The 13,661-nt window shown below is 39.3% G+C and overlaps 1 protein-coding gene across 9 annotated transcripts in view; it reads right to left on the bottom strand.

The window, feature by feature from the left end:
* The window catches only part of DSTYK (dual serine/threonine and tyrosine protein kinase), a 56,875-nt gene that overhangs the window by 18,804 nt on the left and 24,410 nt on the right, over positions 1-13,661 (bottom strand). For all 9 annotated transcript variants that reach the window (XR_014245939.1, XM_082396505.1, XM_082396500.1 and 6 more), the window contains one exon: positions 13,044-13,432. Coding sequence is in view for 8 of the 9 variants with exons in the window: in XM_082396505.1 (XP_082252631.1) it covers positions 13,044-13,432 (389 nt within the window). In the remaining variant the exon portion in view is untranslated. The remainder of the gene's footprint in view (positions 1-13,043; positions 13,433-13,661) is intronic.

The following is a 13,661-nucleotide window of genomic DNA, read 5'->3' as shown; positions in this document are numbered from 1 at the left end:
GGAAACTCCCATTAATTCCCTCTGATGAAGAAATAAGACAAATAGTAGATGAAGAAAGAACTATTAACAGACTGGGAGTGAATCTGCCTAGAACATTCCTCCCCCTCTTTCTAACCTGACTAACTCATCCCTATCTTTCTAACCTGGCTAATTCCCAAGGTCCTTTAAATCTCAATGTATACATCGTGTCATACCCCTCGGGAGTCTTTCCTATTACACAATCCCGAGCACTTCTCTACTTCTCCTTTTCTTAATGTTCAACACATTTATAATTTATTTATTTAAAACCTAATTTTTTCCCATTAGCCTATAAACTCTTTGAGGACAGGGACCATGTCTATCTTGTTCACTACTATAACTCCAGTGCCTAGTACAGAGTAAGTCCTTAACTTTGTTGAATCAATCAATCAAGCAGCAAACTAAAGGCTATATCTGCCAAACATTACCGTCCTATTCTAGGAGTTGGCAGGCATCCCAAAGTCTTAGCCACCTAAGTCTTAGTAATACCTTTATGCTCATGCTCACTTGCTCTGGCAGACACTAAGGTTTGCCTATCCAATATTTAACCTCTGCATTATTCGGAAGGCAATGTCTTTTATAGACAGGGGTGGCCAATAACAGGTGGGGCAACAGGAAAGCTCTTTAATGGGTTGATTCTACTAGTAAGTACACCCTTTGGACTTGCCCTTCTTGCTTGGAGCACAGATGTGACAGACAGAGCAGCAGTGATCATCTTGCAGTCCTTGGGCAAACGTGAGAGTAGAAGCCAGCCCTGAGGATGATGAAGCAAAAAGAAATAGGGGGACTTCTCTGTGGCACAGTGGTTGGGAATCCACCTGCCAATGCAGGGGACACGGGTTCAAGCCCTGGTCCAGGAAGATCCCACATGCCGCAGAGCAACTAAGCCCATGCGCCACAACTACTGAGCCTGCGTGCCACAGCTACTGAGGTCTGCGCGCCTAGAGCCTGTGCTCCGCAACAAGAAAGGCCACTGCAATGAGAGGTCCATGCACCACAACGAGGAGTGGCCCCCGCTAGCCACAACTGGGGAAAGCCTGCGCGCAGCAACTAGGACCCAATGCAGCCAAAAATAAATAAATAAATAAATTAATTAATTAATTTTTTAAAAAAGAAAGAAATAGGGAGCTTGGATCTCTGATGACTACAGAGCTGCTACACCAGCCCTCAACTGCCTAGCTTTAGACTTCATTTATATGAGGGAGAAAAAGTAACCTCTGTCTTGCTTAAGCAAGCCCCTATTTTTCTGATTGTTACATATGATGGAAACCAATCATAACTGATAAACCCAACGCCTAAAGTGAGTTTCAAGAATGATCTTTGGTTTAGAAACAACTTTCCACAGGTCCTTTCCCTAGCTAGTAGTTTCTTTTTATTGTTCTACTTCTTTCCTAAGGATCTTGAAGCACTTAAGAGCATGTATTTCCATCCATGCATAGGTTCCTCCAAATCTCTGAAATTGCCTACTTTGCCTGGCACTCCAGACCTAAGTGCTGACCTGGAGACTTGTGCCTATATCACCATTGCAGGCACACCAACTCCAAAGTCTGCAGACTCAAAATCAATCCTTTGCAGAATTCTAGTACATTTTAAAGAGTTATGAAAGAACTCAACACAAATCTGCTGAAGTCTGTGTTCTTAACAGTTATCAGATGTTGCAAATTTACTTTATTTGAAATCTAAGATATGCAATTTGTTTATTTTCTTTCAGACTAATACTCTGTTTTTATTCCTTTTTTGAGCAAGAGGTATTATTGATGAAAGATTTTTAAAAATCAAAACCTGGGATCTTTTCCTTTTTTTTTTTTTTTTTTTTTTAAAAGACCTGCTGACTCCATCTCAGACCCATCTTTTTTTTTTTTTTTTTTTTTTAAATTTTATTTATTTATGGCTGTGTCGGGTCTTCGTTTCTGTGCTAGGGCTTTCTCTAGTTGTGGCAAGCGGGGGCCACTCTTCATCGCGATGCGCGGGCCTCTCACCATCGCGGCCTCTCTTGTTGCGGAGCACAGGCTCCAGACGCGCAGGCTCAGTAATTGTGGCTCACGGGCCCAGTTGCTCCGCGGCATGTGGGATCTTCCCAGACCAGGGCTCGAACCCGTATTCCCTGCATTGGCAGGCAGATTCTTAACCACTGCGCCACCAGGGAAGCCCATCTTTTCCTTTTTGATCTCCTCCAGATAAGGAAGAAAGGGCTGGGAAATGCCAGCCTATTGTTTCTTGTAGTGTGGGGTGTGTGGTGTGTGGTGTGTGTGTGTGTGTGTGTGTGTGTGTTGAAGGACAGAGAAAGAGAGAGAGAGAGAGACAGCGCTCTCCTATTTCCAGCAAAGTACAAAGGTCTCACCTTCTTCCTCAACAAAGAACTCATAAATTTTATTCTCAGGTAGGTCACAGAACTTTCATTTGGCTGGCCACTTTGAACTCCCTAAAGCTAAAAGTGCTTTTACCATCTCAGCATTTGTAATTTGAGCAAACACTGTATAAATCCACGTGCTTTCTACCCAAGCCTAGGCCAAGAAGAAATTTGCTGTTTCATGTGTGCCTCGAATTGCATGGAATGTTTTCTGATTGGAAGACTAATGTGACACTCACCCTGCTATTCAAAACAAGCCCCTTCACTACACTGAGTCACACTGCTGGAGTATCAGTCACTTCATGAGGCACATTCAAAAAGTGGGTAAGTAAGAACTTTTAGGGTTTAGAGTACAACATGCAATTGCCTAAATGCCAACACTTTAATTACATATAATAATTAGATAGGCTAGAAGAGAATCCCAAGAACTGAAAATTTATAACAAGACAATTGTAGATGACAGTGGTTTTTAAAAATATTTTAAAAATTGCTTCTGTCTTAAGTATATATCTTTTTAAAGGTATAAATCAATCAAACTTATTATAGAAATATTAAGGGAAGAAAGCCTAAATATTCAAAACCAAAGTTAAGTGTTGTTTAGAAAGTTTTCAGGAAGAATTTTGTTTGCTTGTTTATTTGATGGATTTTCTTAAAATTCTAAAATAAACTTACAGGTTTTCCTCAAAGGACCATTTTGTGTGTGTAACACAACCATCAGCCAAAGCTGCCAAGTCCATTTGTAGAACCAATATCCTTTGTAAGGGACAGTTGACTTTATTTGCTCATAGTTGCAAATTCATTTTTAAAAAAATGGATTCAGTGGATAAAGAAGATATGGTATATATATATATATATATATATATATATATACATACATACATACATACATACATACATACATACACACAGTGGAATACTACTCAGCCATAAAAAGAATGAAATTTGGCCATTTGCAGTAACATGGATGGACTTGGAGAGCATTATGCTAAGTGAAATTAGTCAGACAGAGAAAGACAAATACTGTATGATATCACTTACATGTGCAATCTAAAAAATAAAACAAACTAGTGACTATAACAAAAAAGAAACAGGCTCACAGATACAGAGAACAAACTAGTGGTTACCAGTGGGGAGAGGGAAGGAGCAAGGGGCAAGATAGGGGTTATGAGGTACAAACTACTATGTATAAAATAAATAAGCTACATGGATATATTGTACAATACAGGGAATATAGCCCATATTTTATAATAACTATAAAGGAATATAACCTTTAAAACTTATGAATCACTATGTTTTACACCTGTAACATATTATATATCAACTATACTTCAATTTTTAAAAATTCCCCAAAAATGAATTCTGATGGTAGGTACTGCCTGGTACATTGGCACCTAGAAAGAAGTTGTCTACTCCTAAATACATCTTGTACTAAACAAAAATGGATAGAAAACAAGTACCATGCTCTCTCTTCTCCGTTCCCCAGTTAATTAACTTGTGCAGTCGGTCTCACTGTTCTGACTATCAAGACTGTTGGAAGACAGGCAAAAAGAGCTGCTGGCTGAGACCCTGGCAGCAGTACAAATTAGACTGGAATGTGATATGTGATTCTGCAATACTCACGGCAAAGGGATGACTCATGCCTGACGGTTATAAACAAAAAGGGAAGCCAGCACTGTCTCCTGGAGACAGGGAGTGAAAAAAAATTCACAGAGAGGATGAGCCCTGTTCTGGGCCCTATTATGGCCACCTGAGAGGGAAGACTGACCTCAGACTGTTTCATGGAAGGCTGTATTCCTTCCTGGCACTTAGAACAGTGTCTGGCACTTAATGAGCATCCAATAAATAAATGTGCAATTGGACTTCCCTGGAGGTCCAGTGGTTAAGACTCTGTGCTTCCACTGCAGGGGGTGCGGGTTCGATCCCTGGTCGGGGAACTAAGATCCCACCTGCTGCTTGACGTGACCAAAAAAACAGTAATAGTAAATAAATAAATAAATGTGCAATTACTGGATGAATAAATGATGCCTTTACTACTTGCTCAAAACCACTTTCAATCATCATATATAAAATTTTCTATTTTTAACCCATATCCCACACATTTATCTGGAACTGCTATTTGCATCTACTCCAAGAATGAAGCAGTGAGTAAGCATTTTGCTCCTAACTCAATCAAGGAAGAAGAATCCCAGGGAATCATGAGAGTATGCCATAATTCCCATTTTGAGTCACAGCAAATTCCTAAAGAGATTTCTCTTTTAGAATACATCTGCACAAATCTGTCGAATCTACATAAGTTGATATATTACCATCAATTTTTCTGGCAAGACTAAGAGAATGTAACAGAAAGGAGATTGCTACTCTGCAAACACCAGAATTTACCTCTCTGGTTTTGTTTTTTATGTAAAAGTTTTTTATGTAAAATGACACTACCTTAAGTGCCAAGAAGAAATGGCTCAATCACTGAAGCCTGACCACTTCCTAAGAATATAGGCTCTTACTGGTGAGGACTCCTTACTCTATGGCTCATGGCACATTACCGAAACTCAATGATAGGTAAGGATGATTATCTTAACTGATGGTTCAAACAGAAGATGATCACATACTCAGGTAGGTCATAAATATCTTTGCTTTCTCTATAGTTCTGAAGCCTCATTACATCACACAGAAGAGAAGTACCTAACTATATAAGAGTCCTGCCCTTGCCCAGCAACTGACACAGACTCGACTCCAATCCCTGTCTCTGTATGCTACCTATCGTCACTATCAATTCTCCTCCCATGCCCACTCTCACAGGGCAATGGGAGGTTTTTCCCATCTGTTTTTACACAGGATTGATTTTTCCTCATTTTTATACAGTTCTCTGAACTATCACTCTTAAATGTCAATTACATATTAAGGCAAGTACCTCCCTCTTCTTGTTACATTGTAGAAAATCCCTTTACTTTTGGTCCAAACACTCTCCACTGGGGAGCTGCGACTGACTGAGATGCTTTCTAGAATACAACAGGCCACAAGCAACTGTGTCAACCCAGAGCTTTACCCCAGCAGTCAGCATAGAACAAATATAAGCTCATCTCCCTACCTAGTAAAAAGTAGGGAGTGGTAACTCAGAGGCCATAACAAGACTTGGGAAAAACCATAATCCCAACCAAAGCCCTGAACTAGCCACAGAAAGCATGAGACCATCATGCCAAAAGTGGAAATATGTTTACAATCCCAAACAGCCCAAAGTGAAGGCTTTAGCTCTGTGTCTCAACTCATAAGCATGAAGCCCTTAAGGATCAGAACTATCTGATTTCATACTGTGATGAATGAGATAACAGACAAGTTGACAAGAATGTACTGAATAGCGTCTGTGCAGTCTATTGGGTTGGCCAAAAAGTTCGTTCGGTGAGGGAATACATTGTTTAATAAAATTCTTGGTGAAAATGAAAAACGTGTCTTTTATTTTTACTTAAAACCAAATGAACTTTTTTGACAACTCAATACCTTGTGGATATTCAAACATCCAGGTACCCACATATACAGATAAAAGTAGGAAAGTGAAGCTTTATTCTCTTATCACTTACTAGACCCATCAAGAGAGACAATAGTAGAATGCAGAAGAAGGAAGAAGGGGAAACTTTACCTTTTAACTTTATAACTTTAACTTTTGTATTTTTTACCTTTTTTATAACATCTCTCCTTTCATTTTATTACAAAAGCACTTCATAATAATTATGAAGAACTTTCCTTCTAACTAGAGCAGAATAACTCTAAGTAAGCTGGAACCAGAAGGACTTAAGTTTGACAAAAGGAAGGAGTTCCACCGTGGATGGCTGTCAGAGAAGGGACAGGTGACTGAGAGAATAGGAAATCCTCTTCTCAAGGACACTGATTAATCATTCAAAGGGAGCCTTACTAAGTGCCTGACACTGTTCTAGATGCTTTACATCTAGTCTCTTATTTAAGCCTCACACCAGTCCTAAAAGATACAGATTACTACTTCTATTTTACAAATGCGGGACACCCCAGCACCATAGTCACACAGTTAAGTAACCAAGCCAGGATGTAAGTCCAGGCCCACCTAACTACAAAGACTGTGTTTAAACAGTAACTGAAGGTCCACTGTGTCAGGAACTGTCTGGGCTGGTGTTAGGAAAGTTCTGAAAGAAGAATAAAGGATGGACAAGATGATTTCAGGGACCCTAACAGTCCTACTGTCTATGTTAAAAAGTATACACTGGCTATAAGTAAAAGCCCTGCTCTGCTATGAAACAATGCTGCAAAAGAAGTCAAAAAGAAAATATTTTTAATTGCCCAAATAACAGAATTTCTGCCTGCTGACAGTACTTTCAACCTCTGCATCTCTGAATCAGGGAGGATTCCCTACGGCCACCATCCATTACCCAAAGGGAAACACAAACAGATCTTTGAGATAGTGAAAACAGAAAGAGACGACATTTGGTGCAGGAAAGAGGTAGATAGGATCCTTAAAAAGGGAGAAAACAGAAGAGGAAGATTAAGACCATAATCTCTTGCCAGATTTTCCCCCAAAGAGCTAATCTTAGAAGGCCAAAAATGAATCAGTGGTGGTGAATTGAGAAAATATAGCCTCAGCTTTAAGCTGTTCTTTTTAAGAGGGATCAAGGCTACTATAGTGAGCATAGGGATTTTTAAAAGAATCTTGCCTCTAAACCACATATATCCTTAACAGGTACAATAAACCTATTAAAAGTATTACCAGGTTTCTTGGCAAAGAGCAATGTATCGGTTATATTTCACTATGTATGTTAGTGTGTGTTAGGGGAAAGGCAAGAGCGATGTTAAATTCAAAGAACATAGAATTACTGCCTGGAAGGAACTTATAATTTAGCATTTTCCTGAACTTCCCATATCCCTTTTTAACACATCACTTTAGTTCCCCTTTCTTTTTGCCCCATAAAATCAGGGTTTCTTTAATTATATTTCTAGAATAGCATTATTTCTCTTATACATATTACCCCAACTTTGTTTCTTTTCCCTTAGAAACGGCCATCTTTGACCTAATTCTATATACTCTCTCCTTACAAAAGTATCTGCTTACCTTGAAGATAGTCACCCAAGCTTCTTTCCAACTTTTTACCAGTCAACTATTATCTTTCAATCTAGATACATTCAAGAGAAGACATGGCATCTAACTAAAAGTAAGCAACACATAAGTTTAGTTTCATAAGGCGCCAAAACAAATACCAAAAACAAGACAAAAATTGAGAGAAGCTAGTTTTCTAGCAACAAACAATGTTTAGTAAATTTGGGGGTTAAAATTTTGCATAAATTTGTGATTTTTAGTAAGATACTTTGATTTGGGGTTGTGAAAGTATTAACTGCTGATAAATTAAAACTAACAGTGTCTGTATGGATCAATGGAACAGAATAGAGAGCCCAGAAATAAACCCATACACCTACGGTCAATTAATCTCCGACAAAGGAGGCAAGAGTATACAATGGAGAAAAGACAGTCTCTTCAGCAGGTAGTGTTGGGAAAGCTGGTAGGTCAGTCTCCCAAGGCAATAGAAATAAAAGCAAAAATAAACAAATGGGACCTAATCAAACTTATAAGATTTTGCACAGCAAAGGAAAGCATAAACAAAACGAAAAGACAACCTACAGACTGAGAGAAAATATTTGCAAATGATGTGACTGACAAGGGCTTAATTTCCAAAATATATAAACAGCTTGTATAACTCATAACAAAAAAACAAACAACCCAATCAAAAAATGGGCAGAAAATCTAAATAGATATTTTTCCAAAGAAGACATACAGATGGCCAATAGGCACATGAAAAGATGCTCAACATCACTAATTATTAGAGAAATGCAAATCAAAACTATAAGGAGGCGACAGAGGAATAGATAAAGAAGATATGGTACATATATACAATGGAATATTACTCGGCCACAAAAAAAACCAAAATAATGCCATTTGCAGCAACATGGATGGTCCTAGAGATTGTCATACTGAGTGAAGTAAGTCAGACAGAGAAAGACAAATATCATATGATATCACTTATATGTGGAATCTAAAAAAATGATACAATTGAACTTATTTACAAAACAGAAATAGAGTCACAGATATAGAAAACAAACTTATAGTTACCAGAGGGGGAAGAAGGGGGGAGAGATAAATTGGGAGACTGGGATTGACATATACACACTACTATATATAAAATAGATAACTAATAAGGACCTACTGTATAGCACAGGGAACTCTACTCATTACTCTGTAATGACCTATATGGGAAAAGAATCTAAAAAAGAGTGGAGATATATATGTATAACTGATTCACTTTGCTGTACACCTGAAACTAACACAACATTGTAAATCAACTATACTCCAATAAAAATTTTAAAAAATAAATGAATAAAATAGATCACAACAGCAAAACAAAACTGTAATGAGGTACCACCTCATACCAGTCAGAATGGCCATCATTAAAAAGTCTACAAATAACAAACGCTGGAGAGAGTGTGGAAAAAAAGAGAACCCTCCTAACACTGTTGGTGGGAATGTAAATTAGTACAGCCACTATGGAGAACAGTATGGAGGTTCCTTAAAAAACTAAAAAGAGAGTTGCCATATGATCCAGCAATCCCACTCCTGGGCATATATCCAAAGAAAACTATAATTTGAAAAGATACATGCACCCCAATGTTCATAGCAGCACTATCTACAATAGCCAAGACATGGAAGCAACCTAAGTGTCCATCGACAGATGAATAGATAAAGAAGATGTGGTACATATACACAATGGACTACTACTCAGCCATAAAAAAGAACTAAATAATGCCATTTGCAGCAACATAGATGGACCTAGAGATTATCATACTAAGTGAAGTAAGTCAGAAAGATAAATACCATATGATATCACTTACATGTGGAATCTAAAATATGACACAGATGAACTTATTTATGAAACATAAACAGACTCACAGACAAAGAAAACAAATTTCTGGTCACCAAGGGGGAAAGAGGGTGGGGGAGGGATAAATTAGGAGTTTGGGATTAGCAGATACAAACAACTATATATAACACAGATAAATAACAAGCTCCTACTGTATAGCACAGAGAACTATATTCAATATCCTGTAGTAAACCATAATGGAAAAGAATTTGAAAAAATATACATATATGACTGAATCACTTTGCTGTACAACACTGTAAGTCAACTAAAAAATTATAAATCAAATTTAAAACTTTTAATTTTTAAAAATTAAAAAATAAAAATATCAATGTCTGTATGAAATTACAAACAGATTATTTCCATTGATGGCTACTGATTGAGGGTTATAAAGAGAAAATTTTACTACTCCAAATGGTTAAGAGCTCAAAGTAGTAAAAAAAAAAAAAAAAAGTTTATTTGCAAGTTCATTAGACCTTTCCTGGAAACATTAGTCTACTTTAGTTCCCTGAACTATACCCTACCAGACATCACCATGAGCCAGTAACCATGACAGTGTGTGGCAGCCTGGCTGCCAGGTGACATGTACGTTTGTCCAATGGGCCAGAAAACACCTGGTAGGGATAAACAGGCTACTGATTAGAGCAGAAAACTGAGAGCTATGAAACTGCCACAGAAAATGAAATGCCACTGCTAGGCTGCAGGAATCCCATCTTAGGCTGAAGAAGTTTAGTCATCTCTGCTTCTTTTTATTCCTTTTCTTACAGGTGTTCATAGGGAAAAACATATACACACTCACACATCAGACTGAGGCAACTCTAAGGCAGACAGCTGTGTTCCACTAGACTTGTAAAAGGAACAAAAAAGAAAAGGAGATGATGTATGTACCAGAAAGGGGGTGAAGGTTAGGAAGGGGAAGTATGTAAATGAAGACAGAACTAGTCCACACGCAGCAACAAAGACACGATGCCACCAAAAATAAATTAAAAAAAAAAAAAAAAAAAAAGACAGAACTAGTGAATATGGTGAATGGTAAAATGTGTTGCCAGCTGGAAAATGACTATGTTTTAACACTAAATGAGGTTTCAGAAACTAACAGCTTGATAGTATTCCTCTATTATTGAATTATGAACTGAGAATCTCAGGGGACCCAGAGCTAAAAAGCTGGGAATACTGTGGTATTCCATGTGGGTACCATGTGAGTTGGCCTATTCCAGAACAAATTGAAAATGGCTAATTTATGAGGCCTTTAAAGTAACGTATTAGAAGAATGACCATTGTATAAGAGGGTAAGGGGAAATTCTGTTTTAATAATTTGACGGTTAAAAATGAACATCTCACTTCCCCTATTTCAATCTTGGTTTCCTTTAGCTAAATGTTTCCTTTCTTTACCACTCCCTTTACAAACCAAATGGAAGGGCTGTTTAGAGCTAACTCCCTGGTGCTAAATATAACTGGAGCTAAACAAAAAAAGATCTTTCTCACTGGCACAGAGAATCTTCAAGGTAGTTAGGAAATGCTCCCAGCAGTAAGCTGAGCATCCCTGAAACACTAACTGGAGACAGGAGCCTGACTATAGTGACAGAGCAGGGCCTGAGCGCCCCAAAGGCTGCTAAGGCCCCTCTGAGGCTCAGCATCAAGGGATTCTAAAGTTAGAAATGCTGTTTCCACATCAAAACCATTGGAGTATAAAGCAGATCCGGAGAAACACTGGCTAAGGAAGCCTCACAAACCACATGAGACAGAACATGAGAGGCTGGAGAATTCCACAAGAAAAGAGAAGAATATTTCTCAAGAAAGAGAATATATATTTCAACTGTGCAGAGAGAAAGTTGACTAGGTATCTCAACTTTCCTCCCAGCCAAGTAGCCTCCTTAACTGTTAACTCAGTCTGAGTGCTTACTACATACACCTGGAGCAGCACTGGGAACTCTCACCAGTAAGATACGTGCTCAGGTATGCACTTGGGAAATGACTCTCACTTTCTTTTCTGTGACTTTATTTTATCGCCTCAATTCATGGGACAAAAGTAAATGAGCATTAAAAATTAAAACCAAAAAAATGAAGGGACACAGAAAAATCAATCAAATAATGTGCCTGTCCTGCAGATGGCTTTGTTCACATTCCAAGACTGTTTATAAAAGGCAAGAACAGGAAAAATCACCACCCAACTAACGGCAGTCATTTCAGCTACTTAAGAGTGTTTTTAAGTTGCAGGTCACAACACATTAAGTCAGAGAATCAATTTAGTGGGGCTGCTACCATCATTTTTTAAAAAAGGAAGTCAAATAGAAGAGAGAAGAAAATATCAGTGTGTTTTGCAAGAAGTAAAAGTATTGTCTCATGAAACTTTATTTCAAATGTATGCATGTATATTTGTACTGGGTCCTGATAATAAAATGTTATTTCTTAGAGTGAATTAAAATCTAAAAAAGTCTGAAAACCACCAAGCTATTGGAAACTGAAGGAACTAGACCAGAACAGAATACTATAGAGATTGTGTATGGATCAAATACTTATGAATTGTGAAGAAGTTTGTGGGTCAACTGAGCAGGCTCAGTCAATAAACAAAGATCACTGTCAGAGCTACTGTCAGAGTTATCCAAGAACTCTAACATTGTCCTGGAGCTAAGCAGTGCACGCTCCCAGTCTGAACACAGAGGAAAGCCACCACTGAAACTGAGCTGAGAGGAAATGCTGGCTGGTATACGTAGCCCCCTCTAGCATTTATCGAGATAAAAGAAATCTGGACTCTGGAAGGAAATGAGATGACAGTTTCTACTTCTAGAGGATCACAGGCCGAGGCCACAACCAAAGCACTCACTCACTGACTGAGAGATCAAGCCTTCTAGAACAGGGGTAGGTGAAGAGAAGAAGAAACCATTCTCCTAGTCCTGCCAAACTAGCCCTTCCTTCCTGGCACAGCTAACCATGGTGATGGACTCTCTGTTTTGAGCATGTCTGCATTCTTTTATTCCTACCAGCTCCTGACCCCCGACATAGTCACGTCCTCTGCTCATCCCCATTTGGCCTAATCAAACAGCCCAGTCCTAGCTATACAGTAGCAAGGGAAGCCCTGCACAAGAGACAAGTCCTTCCTAAATGGAGATCTGAATACCAGATAGACAATATGATCCTTTAGGAGATGCCGCAAGACCTGTGTTCTGTTTGGGAGTTGGAAGAATATCTTTGAGAAAAGCAAAGATATTCTTCAGATGACAGGATCTCCATATCTCCTTACATTGAGCCAGACCTGTCCTCAAGTTCTGAAGTCCCTTAGAAAGTAGGAAACATGATCTGTCCCACTTAGTAAATAATGGCAGGTCTAAGGAAAACTTCAAAAGTTCTTCACTTGTTCTCAACTCAGATAAGAACATTAATCATCTTACTTGCACCTTTTAGAAAGGGATGGCTAGAGACAATTCTAGCAACACCTTCCTGCTAAGAAATGAAAAAAGGATTTCTAACCCTGATCCTAATTCTGTCAAAGCACATTGAGATGCAAGTACCACAGTCCTTCAATTTTAGACAGGGATTAAGCAAATTGCCCAGGGCCTTGCAGCATGGTAGCAGGGGCAGGGATGGGCACTGCTACAGCCTTGTCTGGTTTTCAACTTCCTAGATCATGTTCCTTTGACTCTATCAGCTGATGCTCAGAGCCCAGAGTACATATTGCCAAATTACTTTCTGAGAAAGCTCAAATACAAGGAAAGCTGGTATATATCTGTGCAACTATATAAGTGTGAGTTTGGTACCTGTAAGAGAGCATGGTGCATCGTCACCTCCAGTTCGGCTAAAACATGGGCAGCATCCTCACTGTCCTCTTGGACCTCCAGGTCCTCCTCAGGGATGGTCTCCCAGTTGCCCTGGTGAGCAACCAGCGTGTGCACTAGTTCATACTGGCCAGGGAGTGCCAGGCTGACCCGAGTCTGAGTCCCATAGGTGAAGCGGAGGCGCCGAAGCTTACAGTTCTCCTCACTGCCCAGCTTGGTGGTGGGAAGCACCTGCAGCCCCAAGAGCAGGTTCAACAGCTGGCACTTGACATTACAGTCCTGGCCGAGGATCAAGATGCAGGGGAGGCAGTCCACAATCTGCTGGAGGTACTTCTCTTCCTTAGGTGGGAAGGAAATGCAGCTCAGCTGGCCTGGTTGGGGAAGGGAAGGGTGGAGAAGGAGAAAGGAGTACAGAGAGAAGAGTGAGGAGGGGTAGGGAAAGACTGCCAGGGAGATCCCATTAGGATGTCAGGCTCCTAGAAAAGAAATTTCTAGGAAGCTCTTGGCTGAAGGAGATACCAGGAAAACATCCCAGTCAGAAAAGGTTCCTCAAATATCAAACAGGATTCCCCTCTCTGGCTCATTCCCAGAACAGTTGTT

Source organism: Balaenoptera borealis (genome assembly GCF_965194805.1).
Source record: "Balaenoptera borealis genome assembly, chromosome: 1".
NCBI classification, from domain to species: domain Eukaryota; kingdom Metazoa; phylum Chordata; class Mammalia; order Artiodactyla; family Balaenopteridae; genus Balaenoptera; species Balaenoptera borealis.
This window is presented reverse-complemented; position numbering and strand designations above follow the sequence as displayed.